The 23,054-nt window shown below is 40.2% G+C and overlaps 2 protein-coding genes across 3 annotated transcripts in view; one reads left to right on the top strand and one right to left on the bottom strand.

Moving 5' to 3' along the window:
* Positions 1 to 460: 460 nt before the first annotated feature.
* Positions 461 to 16,129, bottom strand: PSMC2 (proteasome 26S subunit, ATPase 2). Its single transcript, XM_082691923.1, has 12 exons — positions 15,755 to 16,129; positions 13,891 to 13,928; positions 12,822 to 12,903; positions 11,969 to 12,068; positions 6,843 to 6,974; positions 6,379 to 6,451; positions 5,881 to 5,976; positions 5,078 to 5,242; positions 3,953 to 4,040; positions 1,078 to 1,280; positions 875 to 971; positions 461 to 786 (listed from the first exon to the last, which is right to left on the bottom strand). Exons 1-12 carry the CDS (start codon positions 15,822 to 15,824, stop codon positions 629 to 631), a joined length of 1,302 nt encoding a protein of 433 aa, XP_082548049.1. The 5' UTR covers positions 15,825 to 16,129; the 3' UTR covers positions 461 to 628.
* A 2,904-nt stretch (positions 16,130 to 19,033) lies between these two features.
* Positions 19,034 to 23,054, top strand: part of DNAJC2 (DnaJ heat shock protein family (Hsp40) member C2) — a 29,909-nt gene continuing 25,888 nt past the window's right edge. Inside the window, exons 1-2 of one of the 2 annotated variants that reach the window (XM_082691902.1) lie at positions 19,034 to 19,481; positions 21,700 to 21,890. In XM_082691902.1, the coding sequence (XP_082548028.1) occupies positions 19,418 to 19,481; positions 21,700 to 21,890 (255 nt within the window). In that variant the 5' untranslated portion in view covers positions 19,034 to 19,417. The remainder of the gene's footprint in view (positions 19,482 to 21,699; positions 21,891 to 23,054) is intronic. The other variant, XM_082691903.1, reaches the window with a different exon arrangement.

Genomic DNA, 23,054 nt, shown 5'->3' with positions numbered 1-23,054 from the left:
CACTAATTCGTCTTGATTAACTTGAAATCAACTCAAATGGCAAAGTAAAACCTAATACATCAGATGCTTCTTCCACTTTAAAAAACAGTTTGGCCAAAGTTTTATTATTCAGTGTGGTAGGAAAAAAATTTTTAAAAAACCACTGAAACACGTGGTCCTGTGCCTAGACGGACTGCTTTGATAAGGGGCAGAAGGGCATGAAGGTGAGAAATACAGGTACGGAGCTGACAAAGTTGGCCATGAATCCCAGCTTGGCTACAAGTACATTAAGTAGGAAAGTTTTTGCACATGTTACATCAAAATGCATTAGATCCACTGCACTGGGCAGATGGGAGGACACCACTGGCACCCAGCCAGCATGTGCCTAGAATGGATATGGTCTAAGCAAGCACTTTATGAAATGGGACCCTTCAATGGTAGTATAGTGATCAAAACATAATCAATATACATCACAATAAGCTTTTCTGCCTGATGACATCAGATACCACTTTTTATTGTACTACAAAGACATCTGAAAAAAACATACAATTTGAAACGCTTTATTTTTGTGTGTGTCCTTGTTATTAACAAGGCTATTTAATAAAGTTAGGATTCCAGTGAAAGGAAGTTTTCATGAAAGCCTTCGGGATCAGTTGTATGTCATATAGCGGGGAGTAGCACTGAATTTGGCGTAAGACTTAATGACCTTATTTACAGCCTCCAAGAAATCCTTCTCGGTAGCAATTTTTCGCCGTGCTCTGATGGCAAACATGCCAGCTTCTGTGCAGACACTTCTAATCTCCGCACCTTTCAAACAAAAAGAAAACGACAGACTTATTAAAGCAACCTGAACAGTCAGACCAGCAAATGTAACAAGCAAGACCTTTCAACCTACCAGTGCTATTTGGACACAGTCGCGCTAACAATTCAAATCTGATATCTCTTTCGACACTCATTGAACGAGCATGAATCTTAAAAATGTGAGTCCGACCCTAAAAATAGGGGAATTGTTAAATATTAAAATGGAAAAACACCAGACGAAGAAAAAATTTCACACGAGAGACTCTTGGGATCTCTGAAACGAAATGATTTTCTTACCTCTAGATCAGGTAAGCTGAATTCAATCTTTCTGTCCAGTCTCCCTGGCCTCATGAGTGCTGGATCCAGGGTGTCTGGTCTGTTAGTGGCCATCAGCACTTTAATGTTACCTCGAGGATCAAAACCGTCCAGCTGATTGATCAGTTCCAGCATTGTTCTCTGCACTTCGTTGTCTCCTCCAGCACCATCATCAAAACGAGCCCCTGAGAAGACAAAAGGAAAAATAAGCTCCTCGACATCCACTCGAGGACAGCGCGACGCATAACTCGAGGTACTGTCACTGACTGCTCCTGTCAGGACACCGGAGCGTGTGAACGTCTCCCTGGGAAGCACACGCTCTGAGAAGAGCCTCCTTTACACAAAACTGATTAGAGAGGGCATCTTTCAAAGGGACTCATCATAGATTTATGGAACAGAGGCTTCAAGTATTTTTTTTAACCTCTTTAAGGAATTTTTCTTTTTTTTTATAAGATTTTATTTATTTATTTGACACAGAGAGAGAGAAATCACAAGTAGGCAGAGAGGCAGGCAGAGAGAGAGGGGGAAGCAGGCTCCCCCCTGAGCAGAGAGCCTGATGTGGGGCTCATCCCAGGACCCTGAGATCATGACCTGAGCTGAAGGCAGAGGCTTAACCCACTGAGCCACCCAGGCGCCCAGGACTTTTGTTTTTTAAGTGACTCAAGAACACCTCCACTTTCAGCCCAATACACATCTGCATGAGACGTCAGAACACATGCGGACTCAAGCACTACGATGGTGTCTGACTGTATGTAAGAAACGGTCATACTCTTCCTTCCAAGTTTCTCAGAAACTCTCCTTAAAAATATGGCTAAACCCATAATACAGCATACTGATTCTGATGTATTATCTGAGCTTAATGTCAATCTCCCATTTGCAACCAAAATTTAAAAAAAAAAAAGACCTTCAAATATATACTCTCATTCTTAAGTTGTATAAATACATACGGTTGTATTGATGTATTATGTATATTATAAAACACAAAAAAATTTTGGAAAACTTTTAAATGAGATTAAAAATACAAAGAAAAATTCTAGATTTCCTTCCTGTACCCTACTACTACTATATATACAGTGTACTTTGGAAGCCACAGCTTCAGAGCATCCTGACATCATAAAGCTTATTCCAAAACTACCTTACAAATAACTTCAGAGTCACAACACTATATCGATGCACTGTGGTCATGTTATGTCCCTCCAAGACATTAACCACAGCAATGTCCAAACCTAACAATATCAAACCAGTCTAAAAACAAGATTCTAGGTAACCTAACTGCAGTCCCCAGAGAGCATTAGAGGGTACACTATGTTTTCAAGTCATTTGTGTCACTAAGTTCATTAAGTAACTGTCTGAACATATGACATCTTTCGAGCTATTAAGAATTATTGGGGCGCCTGGGTGGCTCAGCTGGTTAAGCGACTGCCTTTGGCTCAGGTCATGATCCTGGAGTCCCATGGTCAAGTTCTGCATCAGGCTCCCTGCTTGGCAGGGAGTCTGCTTCTCCCTCTGACCCTCCCCCTTCTCATGCTCTCCCTCTCAAATAAATAAAATCTTTAAAAAAAAAAATTATTACTCCCAGGATGCCTGGCGGCTCACGTAAATTAAACATCCAACTCTTGATTTCAGCTCAGGTCATGATCTCAGGGTTGTAGTATCGAGCCCCATGTCTGTCTCCCTCTCTCTCTGCCCCTCCTCTCTCCTAAAAATAAAAGAATTACTACTCTCATAAACTATAACAATAGTCCAGCCCTACAGAACAGTTTAGTTTTCAAAGTTATCTTACTTGTTACTTAACTTTTTTAAGTAGGCTCTACCCCAGCGTGGAGCCCAGTGTGAAGCTTGAACGCATGACCCTGAGATCGAGATCTGAACTGAGATCAAGAGTTGGATGCTTAGGGGCGCCTGGGTGGCTCAGTGGGTTAAGCCACTGCCTTCGGCTCAGGTCATGATCTCAGGGTCCTGGGATCGAGTCCCGCATCGGGCTCTCTGCTCCACAGGGAGCCTGCTTCCTCCTCTCTCTCTCTGCCTGCCTCTCTGCCTACTTGTGATCTCTCTCTGTCAAATTAAAAAAAAAAAAAAAAAAAGAGTTGGATGCTTAACCAACTAAGCCACCTAAGCACCCCTATGACTTACTTTAAATCTCTCAAAAACCTATGAAATAAACAAGGCAGGAATTATCATTTCCTTTATACGGTAAGCAAACAGAAGCTGTTAGTTTGAATAACCTGCCTGAATCACAGAGCTAATACTGTATTTCATCAAATCTACAGAGCCAGCAGTAACATTACTTTATATATACATTATGAAAAACCGCCACCAACTAAATTATGCCCTAGTGCTTTCTTATCACATTAAGTGAAGTTATATCCCCAATTAGAAATTGTTAAAGTGTGAAAACGTGTGTCATGTGAAAAAAATGAGGAAAGGACAAAGATCAAGACTTTCAGAAATAACAATGCTCCATCTCTTTTTTCCTTTACGGCGGATCTCTGTTGTCCGTTAGATCTGTAGCTCACACATGCCAGAGCTCACAGAAGAGCTGGAATTAAAATTCTTTACAAGAGGGGAACCTGGGTGGCTCAGTGGGTTAAGCCGCTGCCTTCGGCTCAGGTCATGATCTCAGGGTCTTGTGATCGAGTCCCGCATCGGGCTCTCTGCTCAGCAGGGAGCCTGCTTCCCTTCCTCTCTCTCTGCCTGCCTTCCCTCTACTTGTGATTTCTCTCTGTCAAATAAATAAATAAAATCTTTAAAAAAAAAAATTCTCTACAAGATTAACACATCAAGAGAATTCTACACATATTACTTTAGCATGCTCATGAAAACCAATCCTAAAGTAGTCCTCTAAAAAACCACATACCTCCAATAGCATCAATTTCATCAAAGAAGATGAGGCAGGCTTTTTTCGTTCTGGCCATTTCAAAGAGCTCACGAACCATTCGAGCCCCCTAATGAGAAAAACAATTCAGAGTTGGTTTAAAACATTTTTTAAACACAGTAAGAATCTATGCTTCAAACTTTTCAATATTCCTAACAGTATTCTCAAGTATTAGTAAAGCTTTAAAAAAAAAAAACAACTGAAGTTGGTACCTATTCCACCAAATTAATCTTATTACCCTCCAAACAGTATTAATTTCATGATTCTATACCTATTAAATAGCCAATACTTCAAGATCTGAAGAGGTCAAATGAACACTTAAATAAAGGTACCATAACAATCAGTTAAAATTGAGGAAAGAAAGCTTCGGATTTATCATTAGCATTTGTGAGCACTAATTTCACCGTGTACTTTTTTTTTTTTTTAAGATTTTATTTATTTATTTGAGAGAGAATAAGACAGAGAATAAGCAGAAGAGGGAGAGGGAGAAGCAGGCTCCCTGCTGAGCAAAGAGCCCGATTCAGGCTTGATCCCAGGACCCTGAGATCATGACCTGACCCAAAGGCAGACACTTAATCAACTGAGCCACCCAGGCTCCCTGCTTTGTAAGTTTTGATCAAGGAACAGATCAACTAATGTAGCTCTTTTACTGAGTCTTATTCTAAGTATACTAATCATTACTGTTTCAGATGTAATATACACAGCCCTAGACCTAATTGTAATGAAAAAAATACATCGTATGTATACGTGTGTGTATGTGTATACACCATTATACATATACAGACGATTATGTTCTCTTTTCATAATAGCATATGAAACGCTGCCCCTGAAAAAGTACACTTTTGAATGTACTCACTACATTTCTGGGGTCCCAGAAACCAAATCTGTAGAAAGGCCATCCTTCTGAAGAGGAAGCACACTGAATACAAGTTTTAGCCAACTGTTTGTTTCGAATGACCAAGGGAAGGCCAGTGGCTTCTGAGCTACTAATTACAATCCATCAGTCAAGAAATTTCACGTCTCAGTTCTTCAGTGTGGAACTATTATTCCACATCATAAATCTTTCACAGGGCTACGTAATAGTTGATTCTGATCAATGTACTTTACCTCACCAACGTACTTCTGTACAAGTTCAGATCCAATAACTCGAATGAAGCAAGCATCAGTCCTGTTAGCAACTGCCCGAGCACAGAGGGTCTTGCCTGTACCAGGTGGACCAAAGAGCAGCACACCCTTGGGAGGCTCAATGCCAAGGTTAACAAATCTTTCTGGCTATGGTGGGAGACATAATTTTTATATTTATCACTTCTGTGTAATAAACACAGAACTACGTCTGTATCATATTTGTAAATATCATTTATTTAAACCAAAATCATTAAGTCCACATGTATACACTTGATCTAAATAAGAATTTTGCTTATTCTAAGACACAAAATCTAAAAAATAGACTCACATCTATACGTAATACTGAATGGCTTTTAACGGTGTTTTTCTTATCCAGGCTTAACAAAATATTTTCCCCCCACTTTTAAAAAATTACAGTGTTTTAAAAAACGAAAGTATTATCTGGTGTTTAATATTCCAGTTTTCCATTATCCTCCCAAGCTTATTTTGACTCCATTTAAGCCTACATCCTCTTGGTATCATTAAAACACGTGGTTTCTTCTACAGTAACTTATAATAAATTCTAACATATTGCTAAAGGTTATATCTCAATCTCCTCTGTCACTCAAGATAGCAGATCTGTTTTTTGATAGGTCTGACCAATCATTTTGCTTCCTCTCTTCTGGAATGTACCAACTCACCACACCTCTATCCTCTACCCCCTCAAAAGTTTTCACTAAGGAAAACATAAAATTTTCAAAGCTATCTAATGATACATAACTTAGTCCACAGTCTCAGCCACTTACATGAAGTAATGGGGTTTCAACTACTTCTCGAAGTTTCTCAATCTGTTCCTTACAGCCACCCACATCACTGTAAGTGACATCAGGTTTTTCTTCCACCTAAAAGAAAGATGAAAATGTGTAACATAGAACCATAGGCTTTTGAATACTAGTTCAAATGTTCTATCCACTACAGCAGACCCAACACCCAAAAAGAAAAATGAGACTCATCGCAAATAAGAATAACATAAAAATGGAATCCACTGTCCAGTGTCCTACCACCACTTGCAATAGTACTTGCAATGACACTGAGAGACAAAGCAGTAAAAAAAAAAAAAAAAAAGAAAAAAAAAAAAGACTGATAAAAACTTTCTCATCTGAAAAACTGTTTAAAACATTTTGTAACTCTCCAGTATATGCCAACATATTGACAGTTTACAAGTCAAAGTTTCAAAATTCTTTGAGATGGATGCAATTGTATTCAAAGTCATGCCATTCCTTTTCCCTCCCATATTTTCTTACCTGCATCATGGTGACTGTTGGGTCAATCTTGGGAGGCAGCGGAATGTGAATCTGATACTTATTTCTGTCCACCCTAAAGATTGTAAAAAAGATCATCATTCAACACATTCAAAAAACTTACTCAGTTAATCATCATGTATTGTATATACATTAACTAATTTAATCCTACTATCTTAGAGCAAGTGCTCCCTCCACTCACACCACGTTACCTTAAGTAGACCGTCAAACTCAACTCTCAAATCCTGCACTTGAGTCTGACATTTAAAGCCATTCACAAAAAGCCCTAGTGAGGTAAAGGAAAGAAGCAGATGTGGAAGAAAGGGTGTTCAACGGTAGTACTCTACCACAGGGTATTGCTTCGTATTCTACAGCACCCAGTTCATTCATTCCAAAGAAGCCAAGGATATGGATGTGGCATGGTATCTTTAATGAAAGAAGAGTATTTACTATAAATACAATCTTACCCAACTCTCATCCCTTCTTCAATGTCGGTAGGTGCTACCTGATCACTGAGGTCCACCACAAACTTGGCAAACTGCTTCACATTGATAATGTACTTTGGGTCCTCCGAGTCAGCATTGATTATCTTCGTACACCTAACAGCAAAAGGCTTGGTTAGAGTAAGAAACCTAAACCACTAATAATGAATTCAAGTAACTAGATTCTCTCCTGGGCAAGCAGTATACTAATGAGCAAGTAAAAACTAGAACTGCAGAAATTAGATCACTGCTTATGATCCTTTACTATAGAAACCCAAGGGTCCACTCAAATTAAGCAAAGCTGTAAATTTTTCAAAAGACACATTCCCCTAGAAAGTTAAACCCAAATATTTCATTATTAAGAAGTTCTCCAATTTCTTGAATTTTTTTTTTCAAGATTTTATTTATTTATTTGAGAGAGAGAGACAGAGACTGGAAGAGAGCACGAGCCGGGAGAGGGAGAAGCAAGCTCCCCACTGAGCAGGGAGCCTGATGCGGGGCTTGATCCCAAGACCCCAGGATGAGGACCTGAGCCGAAGGCAGATGCTTAACTGACTGAGCCACCTACATGCTCTAATTTCTGGATTTTCTTAAGTACATTCCTTAGTGATACTCCTCTATATCTTAAGCTACTCTCCATTTTATTGTCCCTTTAGGAAGATGGTCATCTTGCCTCATAATAAGTTAAGTAATAAATGTTGTTTACCTTCTTTTCTGAGTTTATACTTCAAATCCATGTTTATCACTGCAGCTATTTTTAACTCAGATGTATTCTTTTTCTGTGTGACATGGTAAAGCCAAATTTGTAATACCATGTACATCATAGTAAAAAGCAGTCTACTGCCCTTTCTCTTCTGTCTATGGAAGAAAAACAAAAAACAGAACTCACTGTAGGACAAATCCATGTCATAAGCTGTAGCACTAATACGGGGAAATACAAAATAGACTAGAGTGTACGTAAAGGTAGAGCCCAAAGTAAGCTCAAGAATGCTTTGTCCAGTCTTGAGCATGCTGTGGCTCAGCTCATGATCCTGGGGTCCTGGGATCGAGACCCAAATTGGGCTCCCTGATCATTGGGGAAGTGGGGAACCTGCTTCTCCCTCTCCCCTCTCGTGTTCTCCCTTCCTGTCCCTGTCTCTCTCTCAAATAAATAAAATCTTTACAAAAAGAAGAAGAAAAAAAAAAAAAAGCTTTATCCTTGCAGCAAAACTGTGTGATAGGACTCTGTTTTCTGTTACCAGTCAAGGTCTACCAGGGAGGATTACATATAAAGTACCGATCACTACTTCCTCTGACAAATCATGTTCACAGTGTCTGCACAAATAAGGATTTTTTTTAATCCAAAACTGAGAAAGTATATATATGTAAGGATGTCAACTTTCAGAATGAACCTGAGTTTCTCTCAGTTCTTAGGTCTCCAACTAAAATCAATGTATGATTACCAGACATCTAGCATAAAAGATAGACCCCAAACAAACAAAGGGGAAAAAAGCACCTTGGATAAAGTAGAAACCTTGCAGTTATCATTCATTTCCTTGATGAATGAGAACATCTTACGACCATGATTCAAAAATAGAGGACATTCAAAAAAACAATGAACACCTATATTGAAAGAATAAAGAGCTCTTAGAAATTAAAAGCTTGAAAAGAGAAACAGGAAGGAACAAAAAAAAAGAAAAACAAAAAAGGACTTAACATTAAGAAAATCTCAAAAGTAGAGCAAAAAGACCAAAACAAACAAACAAAAACCACTGCACAGGAAAGATTAGCATATTAGCAGAGATATCCAGGAGCTCCAAGTAATACAAGTCTGGAATAGAGGACCAAGAAAATAGAAAGAAATTAAAAAATAATTTCAAGAAAAACTGCCACAGTGAAGGCCATGAGAGCCAAGCACCATGGATGAAAATTCACCAATACTGAGAATTAGTATTGTACTGTGTTATTCTGATCATTGAATATTTGTATTTCATTATGAAATACATTGAATATTTGTATTTCATTATGAAATACATTGAATATTAGTATTTCATTATGAAATCTCAGAATCCTGAGAACGAGGAGACTATACAACTTTCAGATGAAAAATAGGTCACACATACAGGACTGGGAATCAGAAGAACTTCAGATCAACAACACTGGGAGGAGAAGACCATGGAATGCTGCCTTCAAAATTCTGAAGAAGGAACATTATACCAAGACATTTTCAGACATACATAGTCTCAAAATACTGCCTCCCAACTTCTTTCACGAAGCTACTACAGAGCTACTTGCACCTAAAGCAGGTATACACAAACCAACATGAGAAACTCATGGTACGTAAGCAACAGGAGAGCAGCAAAGGGAACCTCCAAGGTCAGAGATCAAGGATGGTTGTGATTTAGCATGTGCAAAGGGCCATGGTGCAAAATGAAGCAGGTGAGCAAGTGCTGGGAAAGACTTCTTCAGGACAATGGACCCGAGAGGACCCGAGAGAACCCAAGGCGCAGCTGATGCACCTGAGGTATATGGGAGAAAAAAACCTGCCAGGGCGCCTGGGTGGCTCAGTGGGTTAAAGCCTCTGCTTCAGCTCAGGTCATAATCCCGGTGTCCTGGGATCGAGCCCCGCATTGGACTCTCTGCTCAGCAGGGAGCCTGCTTTCCCCCTCTCTCTGCCTGCCTCTCTGCCTACTTGTGATCTCTCTGTCAAATAAATAAATAAAATCTTTAAAAAAAAAAAAAACACCTGCCAGACCTAACACATCTGAAGAGGAATTTTAGACAATCAGGAAAAACTGGAGGGTTGAGTTTTTTATATACATGGAAAATGGCAAACGAGGAAAGATAATTATGACAAGGAAAACAAGAAATGGTACAAGAAAGAAAATAATCACAGTATACTACTTACCTCTTAGTGAATAGCATCACTTAGCCAGTTATGAAAACAGTGACTACTGACCAAGCCAAAAATTTACTAATTACATTAGGAGGATGTAGGGATAGGAAAGGTCTGTTTTGGGGATGAAGGCAGAGGAAACAAAATCCTCAAGCCAGCAGATAATACCTAAACTTAAAAAAACAAGACACAGGGGCACCTGGGTGGCTCAGTGGGTTAAAGCCTCTGCCTTTGGCTCAGGTCATGATCTCAGGGTCCTGGGATCGAGCCCCGCATTGGGCTCTCCGCTCAGCGGGGAGCCTGCTTCCTTCTCTCTCTCTGCCTGCCTCTCTGCCTGCTTGTGATCTCTCTCTGTCAAATAAATAAATAAAATTAAAAAAAAAAAAAAAGAAAAAAACAAGACACAATCTACAATATGCAAGAATTGTGTCCTTAAGAATCATGAAGGTAGAAACCAAACCACCAGTTAAAAATTTTGAAAATATGGGGCGCCTGGGTGGCTCAGTGGGTTAAAGCCTCTGCCTTCGGCTCGGGTCATGATCTCAGGGTCCTGGGATCAAGTCCCGCATCAAGCTCTCTGCTCTGCAGGGAGCCTGCTTCCTCCTCTCCCTCTCTCTGCCTGCCTGTCTGCCTGCTTGTGATCTCTGTCTGTCAAATAAATAAATAAAATCTTAAAAAAAAAAAAAAAAGAAAATAGGTATCTCTAAGGGTAGAGGAATTAGGAAAGACAACTACTGTCCTAGCACTGTTTAACTCGTTAAAACCATCATAAAACTGAAATATAAACCAATAAATGGAAAGAAGGGGAGACAGAAAAAAAAGAGTGAGGGAGGAAGTAAAAGAGGAAAGGAAAAATAACTTTTAGCTGTAGTAAAGAGTTAAAACTGAAACAAAATATTCAATGATCAGAATAACACAGGAGAATATAATCTTGGATTGAGCTAGGCCTTCATAAGCAACAAACCCAAGAGGTATAGTGAAAATATATTAATTTTATTTTTTATTTTAATTTAAAATTAAATTTTATTTTATTTAAATTTAAAATTAAATTTTTTTATTTTTATTTTATTAATTTTATGTATTTAATGTTTATTTATTTATTATATTTATTTTACATATTAATACAACAAAAGATACAAGAAGTTAAGTGACAGAATGGGAAAAAAAATAATTGTAGCATATTGAAGAAAAGATTAATATGTACAATATAGAAAGTTCTCCTAAAAATTCACAAAAAGAACCCAATAGAACAAAACATGAATAGACCTGGGTGGCTCAGTGGGTTAAAGCCTCTGCCTTTGGCTTGGGTCATGATCCCAGGATACTGGGATCAAGCCCCACATAGGGCTCTCTGCTTCCCACTCTCTCTCTGCCTGTCTCTCTGCCTGCTTGTGATCTCTCTCTCTCTCACTCGCTATCAAATAAATAAATAAATAAAAATCTTTAAAGAAATACAAATGTTTAGTCAGTATAAGAAGCAGTCATACTAGTAATCAGCATAATGCAAATTAAAATTAGATTTTTATTTACCCCCCAATGATAAAAGTGTAAAAACAGATGATCACATATCTTATATTGATCAGGGAAACAGATATTTGCCTCAAAGCCTCATGTTAGGGAGTATAAATTGGTCAAACTACCTTTTTCCAGATTTTTAAAACTGTAAATGCTTTTGACCTCCCAATTCCAGTGCTAGTAAGCTATACTACATAAGTGTATGTACACAGAGGAGTATTTAACATAAATGTTCAGTATAGCAACTGTAGAGTAGTACAGTTTGTACAGTAACAAAATTGTAAATAAACCAGAATCTAGAGAGTATTAGTAATTTTTAAAAAACAAGAGAAAGAAAAAAAAAGTACTAAAAAAATCAGGACATATTTCTTTGCATACAAATATATATATGAAGATATACAGGAGGGCTAAGAGGACCAAACTATTTTCAGTTACAGCTAATGAGGGGATATGGGACAGCGAAGATGAGAAGGGAGGTTTTCCTGTTTTCATCTGATCTTTTTGGTACCATCGGAATCTTTCGAATCTTTTACATGATTATATCTTCACCTACTTCTTGAGTAATTGTTGAAAGCATAAAATTTAATCCCAGATACTTCCATAAAAGCTTTGTTTACTTCAAACTAGGAAAAGAAATTTTTATGAACTACTGCATACACCTGGATTCTAAAAAGTGCGTAAAAGTACAGATAAAAATGAATTTCCAGCATGCGATGCATACCTTGCAACCTGCAAAGGCTGTTCACTCTGCAGTGTTTGCTTATCTGCAGCCAAATCCCAAAGTGCTGGTGGGGCCAGGCCAGTATCAGACTCTTTAATACCTAAATAAAGAGAACAAAAACTGAAATGTAATGCATCACCTGTAAGCAAGCATTCTCGAACTCAGCACCACCACATCTGCTGTGGGGGGTGTCCTGTGCATTTCTGGGTAGCGGGCAACATTCTTGGCTGCTCGCCACTAGATGTCACCAGCACCACCTCCCCCTCAAGTGATGAGCATCAAGAGTATCTCTAGTCACTGCCAAATGTCCTGGAGGAAGAGGGCACAGGGGTAACACCTCATCTGAAAACCACTGCCCTAAAGCGGTCACAAGCCAAAATGCAATACCATATTTCACAAATGTGTGCAGGTCAAATACTGTAAAACTTCAGCACTCAAATTACTGAGAAGAAAAGTTTCCAACCACTAGGCAATAGTGTGCTTACTTCAAGCAATACCCTGGGAGACCATATTTTTATTCACTAAGAAACATTTACTCCCCCCTCCCTTTTTTTATTTTTGGAAATATTTAGTTCTTTAATAGAGTTTATTGAACTTGGCTCTGAGCAACAGAAACACTATTTGCTTAAAGGATGAGGTTGCTTACCTGCTTAAGCACTGATCTTGGTTACCTGCTTAAGCACTGATCTTGGTTGTAAAAGGTAGTGAAAGATTATTAAAGGAGTTCTAATTTCTTAACAGGAGAGTAATAATTTTTTTAATCTATAATTCATGAAAGAGTTAGTTTTGTATATACTCTTTCGATATAATTAATACAGGACATTTAAAGAGATAAGAATAATGAAATATATACCAGTGAGCTCATTAATTTTCTTGAGAAGTTGTTGAATGTCATCTTCAACCTGCTTTATCTGTCTAGAGTAAGTGCTTTGACCCTAGGAGATAAAGATCACTTGAATTAGAACATTAAGACATCAATGTATTAAACTGCAGACAAAGTGTTAATAGTTACAATCTTAATAGCTATTATTGACCGAAAGCTTGTGAAGTGGAAATAGAGTGTATCTTTCAGAAATATTCCTGAACCAGTATTTTCCCTCAAACAACACACCATTATGTAGGCTAACAAATAAAAATCATGCCTGAAACTAAAGAAAACTGCAAGTCCATTTCTATGCATTAAACTTTCCATTTCAGATCTAATTCAGTTGCATACATTTTATATAGTACACACTGGTGTATGTTAGTTCAAGTATCTTCCAATGTAGGACCATACTTACTTACAAATAGTATAAAAAAATATATAAGCTTTGATATGCTGAATATTTGCTCTAGATCTAATCTAGAGAGAAAATGGTATGTAACTTTTCAGTGAGGATTATTACAAACTGCTAGACTTTCTTTTCTAATTATTTGGAAGGATAATACCAATAATAGTTCTTTTTTATTTTATTTTATTTATTTATTTGAGAGAGCGAGCGAGCATGCGGAGGGGAGGGTCAGAGGGAGAAGCAGACTCCCCTCGGAGCAGGGAGCCTGATGCGGCACTCGATCCCAGGACTCTGGGATCATGACCTGAGCTGAAGGCAGTGGCTCAACCAACTGAGTCACCAGACAGCTGCAAAAATAGTTCTTATTTCAACATAAAACATCTACATTTGGGACACCTGGGTGGCTCAGTCAGTTAAGCCACTGCCTTTGGCTCAGGTCATGATCCCAGGGTCCTGGGATCAAGTCCCACAAGGGGTGGGGGGGTGTTCCTGGCTCATCAGGTAGCCTGCTTCTCTCTCTGCCTCTGACTGCCACTCTGCCTGCTTCTTTGTGCGCATAGGCACGTGCTCTCTCTCTCTCTCTCTGACAAATAGATAAATAAAATATATTTTTTTTTAAATCTGCATTTGGTAGACACTAAAAGGACTTACGTAAGTTTTCAGCAAGGCAATATCCCCCTCATCCAGAGCTAAAATAAGAGAGAACACATTAGGTTCAAATCCAGGAAATTAGAGCTAACAATTCTTTTCTGTTAAATTTAAATTGCATTAATGAGTGAGAAAAATCACGCAAAGTTAGTAATGACATAAATACAACCAAGAAAAAGTTCCTGGACTCAAGGAACTTTTATCTTAATTGGGTAAAGGCAGGTTTTTAACCAACGGCGTCACATAAATGCTGAAGAGTCTTAAAGTCCTGTGACACAAAAAGAACAGGGAGCCCAAAGAACAGTTTGAGAATCGGAACAACCTGGGCACTAGCAAAGTTGCAGCAAGTCATGCATTTGACAAGTAACGCTGGAAAAAAAGAATCTAAGCATCAGTTCTGTCATCTGAGAAACAGAGAGAACACTCATTTACCTCCATAATGCTGCTATAAATACCAACTAAAATATGGGTGAAGAAGCACATAAAATTCTATATTAGTCATAACTATATACAAAGAATACATTTACTGATACATTTACAGAATGATAACCTACCCAGAGACATACACAGATGAAATGCTAAATCTCTGTGACTAAGTTTTCTACTAGGTGTTTGAGTAGCTCTGAGCAGTATCCTAAAATACTGCCAAGGCAAAGAGTAAAGTGTGGGAAGAACACAGAGAGAAAATTTCTTTCTTTGGCGGGGAGGTGGAAATGGAAAAGAAAACAGTGCTAGGAGGGATTAAAGTTGTTTACGAAGGGAAAAGTAGGAGAAAAGAAAGGGGGGGAAATGCAAGAATATTTTTTAAATAGTCTGTAAGGAACAAAAGAAGAAAGCATAAAGATGAGACTAGAAGGGGAAGAAATGTGAGCTGGGTGCGCTTTATCTCCTGCACCGTGGGTAGAAGTGTCAAGCCATATAGTCCCTACAGAGAGTAATTTTGCATTATCAAACTTACAACTCCCATTTCTAAAACGGACCCTACAGCTTGTGCTTGTACTGGGATATAAGTTACATGAACAAATTCGTTGCTCTAGGATGGCCGTCAGATTGGAAGACATGTACACGTGCATCAATAAGGATTAATCGTATATATGACTGCTCCCCCAATAAAGTGGGGTACTATGCAGATGCAGAGATAGGCAGACAGCACGGACTTTTTATAAAACAATATGAACTTGTCCCTAAGAGACATGAAGATGGGGGAAAAGCAAGATGTACAATATGCTCCTTTTAGGTAAAAATAAACGCTTGTTTATGTACAAAATGTCTAGAAAGATAACGCAAAATGGCAACACGATCTCCCTCCGAGGATAATGGATGACGGGGCCAAGGGCAAAGCCACTTTTCAGTGTATCTTTTTTAATGCCTTTACTGTTTGGGACCATCTGAATAAATTAATCAAAGGAATGTGTGCCCCCCCCCCTCCGCTGGTTTTTTTTTTTTTTTTTTTTTTTTTTTTTTTTTTAAAGAAAACCACGTCTCCGGATCCCGGCTACACAGGGATAGCACCAAGCCGTCCCACTAGAGGAGGAGGAGGGACAGAAAAGAGGATCCAGGTGATCAAGCACCGCCAGGCGGAGACGCTTTTTCAAGGCCAGCAGGGCCAAGCACGGTGCGTGACCTCCTCACGCCGTGACAGCTCAGTATGAATAAAAGCCTCGATCGAGGGGAGATGAAGACAGAACTTGGACCAACATGTGGGGCAGCGAGAAGGCACGCCGGCTAAGACGGCTGCCGCCACCCACTAAATCATCAGGGGCACAAAAGGAACACAGCGCCGGGCGGCGAGCAAGGAATCCAGCCTCCCCTCTGGGGCCAAGCCTGGTTCTGCTCCGGCCAGGCCCGCCCGCCTGTGTCAACCGACCTCGGATAGGCTTGTCGTCCTTCTCCTCCTCTTTGGTTTTCCGCTGATCCGCACCGAGGTAATCCGGCATTTTCGTTGTTCCGAGGGCCTCAACCGCTCAGTGATTACACAGCACCTTCGTCGCTTCCGGTGGTGCCGCTCTTTCCTTTCCTCACCGGAAGTAAGCGGAGCTCTGCGGACCGGTGTAGTCTGCGCACGAGAACCGGAAGAGAGTCCCGGAGGACAGGCGCCGGCGTCCCCTCGCAGTTCCGGGACTGATTCCCGGTGGGAATGGGACGTGGGTCGGCCCTGGTCCCTCACTAGGGAGCGTTTACCTGAACAACAGATTCCGAGACCCGGGGTTTAAGTCCTCATTTAGTCGTTTCTTCACTGTGCACTCTTTGGTAACTACTCTGTGCTTTTAAGTTTATCCTTTACCTCACAGCGTTGTGAAAACGGTATTAAATAACGGTGTTTGCAAAGTCTTTGCAGTATTAGATACGCAGGAAGTCGTAGCTAGATCTATGAATACAGTGAAGGTAAAGAGAAGTTGCTCCTTAATTTGATGTCGGTGTGGAATGAGATAAACCGTTTCAGCGTTTCAACCTCCTGCCCAAGAGGACTGGGAGGAACCATCCTCAGGTACGGGGGAGTTGGGGGAAAAGAGCAAGTTTTGAGAGAAATTAGTTTAGGTGATGAGTAGAAGTGAGTGGTTAGGGAAGACCTGAATTTGCTAATGAAAACCTGACCCTTCTTTGCGCTAAGGCAGGACATAGGGAGGAGAGTGAAAACATAACCTCCAGGGTAGGAGAAAGAATTTGGGTGTCATAAATTCGATAAGGGATTAATACCTCAAATATTAGGAGGAGCTCCAACTCAAGAGGAGAACAGCCCCATTTTTAAAAATGAGCAATGGGGGCGCTTAGGTGACTCGGTGGAGCCTCTGACTCTTGATTTTGGCTCAGGTCACGATCTCAGGGTCCTGGGTTCGGAGTCGGCGTGTCTCCATTTTACTGCTCCTCCCCTTGCTCACACTCTCAAGGAAATAAAATCTTGAAAGAATAACTAAAAATGGGCAATGGACTTGAATAAACATTTCGAAGAAGATACATAAATGGCCAGCGAGCACAGGAAAAAGATGCTCAATAATAGCCATTGGGGAAATACAAATCAAAACCAGGAGATACTGCCTTACAGCCATTAGGATGGCCACTATCCAAAAAATGGGGCGAGAAGAAACAAAAGTGTTGGTGAGGATGTGAAGAAAAAGGAATCCTTTCTTTTGGTGAGAATGTAAAATGATAAACTAGGGAAAATAGTATGGCAGTTCCTCAAAAAAATTAAAAAATGTAATTACCATATGATCCAGCAATTTCAGTTCTGGATATACTCAAAAGAATCAAAAGCCAGATCTCAAAAAAAAAAAAAAATTATATTTCCATGTTCATAGCAGCACTATTCACAATAGCCGAAAGGTGAAAGCAAAAGGCAAATGAATGGATAAGTAAAATGTACATACCATGAAATATTATTCAGCCTTGAAAAGAAGTCCGGACACATATTACAATTGTAAAGACCTTATGTGACATAATTAGCCAGTCACAAAAAGACAAATGGTGTATGATTCCACTTATATGAGGTACTAGAGTAGTCAAATTCCTAGAGACAAAGAGATGAGAATGGTGGTTGCCAGGGTCTAGGGGTAGGTAGAAATGGGGAGTTATTACTTATTGGGTGTAGTCTCTGTTTCACAAGATGAAAAGAGTTTTGACAATTGGTTGACAATTGGTTGTGCAACAAAATGAATGGGGCCCTGCGTGTGTCAGTCAGTTGAGGGTCTGTCTTCGGCTCAGGTCATGATCCTAGGGTCCTGGGATCAAGCCCCTCAGTGGGATTACCTGCTCATTCTCTCTCTCTTTCAAATAAATAAATAAAAATCTTTATTAGAGAGGCACCTGGGTGGCTCAGTCGGTTAAACATCTGCCTTTGGCTCAGGTCATGATCCCAGGGTCCTGGGATTGAGCCCTGCAGCGGCCCTGCAGCGGGCTCTCTGCTCAGCGGGAAGCCCGCTTCTCACTCTCCCTCTCCCACTCCCCCTACTTGTATTCCCTCTCTCACTGTCTCTCTCTCTGTCAAATAAATATAAACAATCTTTTAAAAGGAAAGTATTTTTTAAAAAATACAAAATGAATGTATTTAACACAACCAAGCTGTACACTAAAAAAATGGTTAGAGTGTGAATTTCACATGATGTGTATTTTACCACAATAAAAAAAAAAAAAAATCCATGTGACCTTAGAGGTAATTCTAAGAATGGATGTGGTACATGTGAGAAAAAATTAAGAAAGTGGAAGCGGGTTACTTTGAGCCTTAAAGCCTGTCTTAACAAGTGCTTACATTAATAAAGAAAGGTATCAGGAAGAGGTTTAGGGGGAGATAATTAACTTATCCTTGAAATGTCCATTTTGAAGTGAAAGTTACGTTATATGGTAGATAGCAGGCCCATCAACTTACTTAACAATGAAAATGTAATTCACAGAGACTAATTCTCCAACTCCTGGTGCTCTTTAACACATCAAGACTTTCATTTTGCTCAACCTATAAATCTTGGTCCCCTGGTTCCGTTTTGCTAGTTTTTGCGTTTTATCTCAGTCTTAGAAGGAATCATAGTAGGAGTACAATTGATTTTATTATACATTAAACAACTAAGTTCCAGAATCTTGTAATTGGTAATATCTTGGTGGTCAAGGGGGAGGACAACTTCATGCTTTTAGAACAGTGTAAAGAGATTGCTGGCCTTGGAATAGAATCTTTTTTTTTTTTTAAGATTTTATTTATTTATTTATTTGACAGAGAGAGAGAGAGACCACAAGTAGGCAGAGAGGCAGGCAGAGAGAGAGAGGAGGAAGCAGGCTCCCTACCAAGCAGAAAGCCCGATGAGGGACTAGATGCCAGGACCCTGAGATCATGACCTGAGCCGAAGGCAGAGGCTTAACCCACTGAGCCACTCAGGTGCCCTGGAATAGAATCTTGACACTGAGGAGGTAGTCTTCTCCAAATGTTATGATGATTAAATAAAACAATACAGGTAAATTACTTAGTAATATCATAACAAACATTTGATGACATTATTTAGGTAGATACAAATATGTTATAGATCTATGTACTAAATTTTTCTATAGATGCGTAAAGACTACAATAATCTCAGCAGTAATTCATAAATATCTTTACTTTTTTTATTTATACGAGTAGGGGTACTGGAAAAATCAGCGGTTGCGGGCTCGGGCTAGCAGTGATTTAAAAATAAAAACACCATTCTAAGAACTGCTTCGGAAAATTATGCTCCACGTGTAGCGCCTGGTGGAAAAACACAATCCTTTTCGCCGCGGAACTGAGTCGCTTAGGAACCTTTCTTTTGTGAGAGTCTGTCCCAAACCGGATCTGAGTCAGCTGAGGAACTAGGCTGCCGCACACGTTGGCGCGGTGTGTGGGGGTGGAATTGGCCTCCGCACCGCGAAAGATCCATCCCGGAAGTAGTTATTGGTCGTCTCCATGCGCCGGTTCCTCGGCGTCGTAGAGTCAAGGCGCGAGGCTCGGACCGAGAGGTAGAGCTGGAGGGGACGCTCAGCGCCCTCCGCCCGGGACGCGAACCTCTGCCCCCGCGGGGCTGGTCCCGGGGTCATCATGCTGCTCCTGCCGAGTGCTGCGGACGGCCAGGGCACCGCCATCACCCACGCTCTGACCTCTGGTACGTGCCCACTCAACCCCGGCTCCGTCCCGCGTTAGCCGTCCTTGCCTCAGTCTTCCACCAGCGCGACTCCAGAATAGGTCTGTCTTTGTCCCTGGCGACTAGCCCCCGGACTCGTGGGGTCGTGACGCCAGTGCCTTTTGGCTCCAGGCTCCACGGTCATCCTTGCCCAGCCTGAAAGGAAGGAGGGAGGGGGCGTCTTCTTTCTGCTCCTAGTTTCTTCCTCCTCTCCCGCTGCTGACTCATGGACCGGCCGGGGCAGTTCGGGACCGAACCCTCCAGTACCCTAAAAAGGTTCTTGAAAGCATCTCCCTTGCCAGGGCAAGAAACTGCCCGCAGCCGAGCTCCCACGTGCCTCGGGTCGTACAAAGCCTTGCTGCCGGGGCTCTGTTAAACACCTCGCTCCCGCTCTGCGTTTGCTTTGGCTTTTCTAAACGTCAGAACTCAAGACGCTGCTCCTTATACTCGTAGTTAGTATGAAAAGGTCGTTGCCAGTACGGCTGCTGAGCTTTGTGCAGACAAAGTTTTTGGAGAGTGATTAAATGAAAGTTAACTGGCTGCTGTAGTTTCTTTAACGTGTAGCCCAAGACAGTCGTGGATCTTGTAAACCTCGTCTCCAGTCGGCGACCCACCTTAATTACCAGCGCCGCTTGTAGAGGCAGTTGTCGGGTGGGATTTTGAGCGTATCTCGTGGCACATGTTGCGTTCTGCCTGTGTGTAATCCTAACACCTGCAGGAAAAGGCTTGAAAGGTGATGTTCTTAAAAACTTCCCCCTTACAACGCAGCTAGTACTGACTGAACGGAGAGTTTGAATCCTGTCCCGTGTATGCTGCAGGAGATCTTAATTTCCCAAACCAACTAAAAGCACGTAAAATCAGTTATTCTTGGGAAATTGTGGCCATTAGGTACAAAGGGCAACTTACATTTGAGTTACTTATTGCTGAAAGAGTAAAGCTTTTTTCATTCTTATAGACTATGGAATTAAAATGAAAGTTTATTTCCCTGACTCATTACCTTTTTGGAATTGTTAATATACAGATGTACGGTGATTTATCCCTGCTTCTCAGGAATGACGATAAAGCCTTACTTTGTGGTTTTCAAAGTGGTTTCGAAATGTGGTTTGTCATTCATTCTTCCAAGGAAACCATAGAAGATAGATATTGTTCCGTTTTTACAGTTGTAGACATCCCTGACTCTTTTCACATAGTTACTAATTGTCAGAGCTAGACTAAATCCCGAGCTTCTGATTTCAGATCTAGAGCTTGTTTCACTATAGCAGAGCTGTGTCAGTAAATCCTCATTAGCTGCTTGGAAAGTTGTCTTCCAGAACAAATCATTGCTCATGAATTCTTAAAAATTTTAAAAGCTATCTGAATTCAGGGTTTTAATTAAGATATTTTGACTTGTTTTTGAAAATTTTTTTTGATGAGGATGGTTTATCATTTATTTTATTACAATCATTAGTCTAAAAGGAAAGCAGTTGACAACATTTCTCCCTGCTCATCATCTTCCTCTCATATTCTCAGAAAAGTTTTGATTTATTGTTGACATTGCTGAACGTTTTGTCAGATAACTGGAAGAGGTTGATTGAGTACTGTGTAAATATTAGGAAATGATTATTGCTAACCCTCATGTTAATTGGAATGCAGGCATACCATGTTTAATGGCACTTTACTGTGCTTTGGTGATAGTGCATTTCTTACAATGGAAGATTTGAGGCAACCATCTGTTGAGCAAGTCTATCAGCACAACTTTTCCAACAGTATTTGCTTGCTCTGTGTCTCTCACATTTTGGTGATAGAGTATTTCAACCTTTTTCTTGATTCTTATGGTGATCTGTGATGTGATAATGATTCGCTGACAGCTCAGATGATGGTTACCATTCTTTAGTAATGAAGTATTTTAAAATTAAGGTACATAGATGGTTTTTTAAGACCTGATGCTATTGGACTCTTAATAGACTACAGCATACTGTAAACATAACTTTTATATGCCCTGGGAAACCGAAAAATGTATTTGACTCACTTTTTTGCAGTTCTTGCTTTATTGGGGTGGTCTGGAACCAAACCTGCACTATCTCGCATCCCTGTACTGCAATTATTTCTTCAGTTGATAGTTTTAAAATTACATTCTGATGCTGTTTTGATCTTATATTGCCTTGAAACGGATTTATTCCATGCAATACATTGAAGCCTCTCTTAACGCTTTCAATCACAGCCTCAACACTCTGTCAAGTTGAACCTGTGGGAAGATGGTTTGAAGCTTTTGTTAAGAGGAGAAACAGAAATGCTTCTGCCTCTTTTCAGGAACTGGAGGATAAGAAAGAATTATCAGAAGAATCAGAAGATGAAGAATTACAGTTGGAAGAGTTTCCCATGTTGAAAACACTTGATCCCAAAGACTGGAAGGTATTTAATATCTGAATCTTTTGTTCAATCAGATGCTTTGTGAGGTATAAGGTTTTCCCACGAGTTTTCCATCATTAAGCCACGTTTTAAGATGCCTCAACAAGAAAACCATAATTGAGCACCTGTTTATTGTTAAGCTCTGAGTGGGATAGCACTGATCGTAGGATACTATCTGCTGGAAAAATCCAGGAGGTGGTCCCAAAAAACACAATTTTTGAGCTGGCCCTAAAAGGATGACTGACAGTTTAAGAAGCAGAGAATGGAGAAAAGGTGCTCTGGGCAGAAGGAATAAATCTGCAGAGACACAAAGGAGTAAAGAATGTATAGCACTTCTTCGGTGATTAGTGAAGAGTAGGGTGGGTAGGGTGCTTGAAGGGTAGTGGTGAGAAATTAGTCCTGAAACAAGACTCTAGACCAAATTCTATTATACTGTCCTTTTTATGCCATCCTAACGAAGGAACTCAGATTTTATTTTCAGGGCAGTAGGAAGTCTTCAGAAGTTTCTAAGCTAATTTTAGCAAAGTAATCTCCTGGCAGTACAGAAAATTGCTTGAAAAGGGACAGGGCTGGAGGGGAAGTGAATAGTTTGCTGTTAGAGGGCTAGTGCAATAATCCAAGCCTGCAAATGCATACTTGAGCTAAATTTATGGCCGGGTTTTGAGGAAGAGGGAATGTGTGAGTTTTTTTGGAGATAGACTTGATAGAGCTTGATGACCTTGACTGTGTGGTATAAGAAAAGGAGATGTACTCAGAAGACCTCTGAGCTTTCCAGTTTGAATGATCTGCTGGAGTGTGATGTCGGTCACAACACTGGCATGCAGGAAAAAGGAAGATTGTGGGAAATGTGGTGTTTGTGTTCAAGTTGGGCTGTGTCAAAACTCAGGTACTAGTAACGTACTAATGACGTCTTCCTAGTAAATGGTTAGAAACTGGTCTCTGGTTCTGAAAGGAGGATAAAGCCAGAAACATTTGCAAGTCGTTGGCAAGTTGTAGGTGGTAGTTGAACCTGGGGGAATTGAATGACATCAGCCGAGAAGAATATAGACAAATAGGTATCATAAAGCTTTTAAGTAGGCAATGGTATGATACTTAAATATGTGTACCGTGGAATTAGAGTGCCAGAATTCAAATCTGATTCTGCCCATTAAGGCACTGGTACCTTGG

Source organism: Mustela nivalis (genome assembly GCF_964662115.1).
Source record: "Mustela nivalis genome assembly, chromosome: 12".
In the NCBI taxonomy this organism is placed as follows: Eukaryota; Metazoa; Chordata; class Mammalia; order Carnivora; family Mustelidae; genus Mustela; species Mustela nivalis.
The sequence above is the reverse complement of the archived record's forward strand: the minus strand, read 5'-3'. Positions and strand labels throughout refer to the sequence as shown.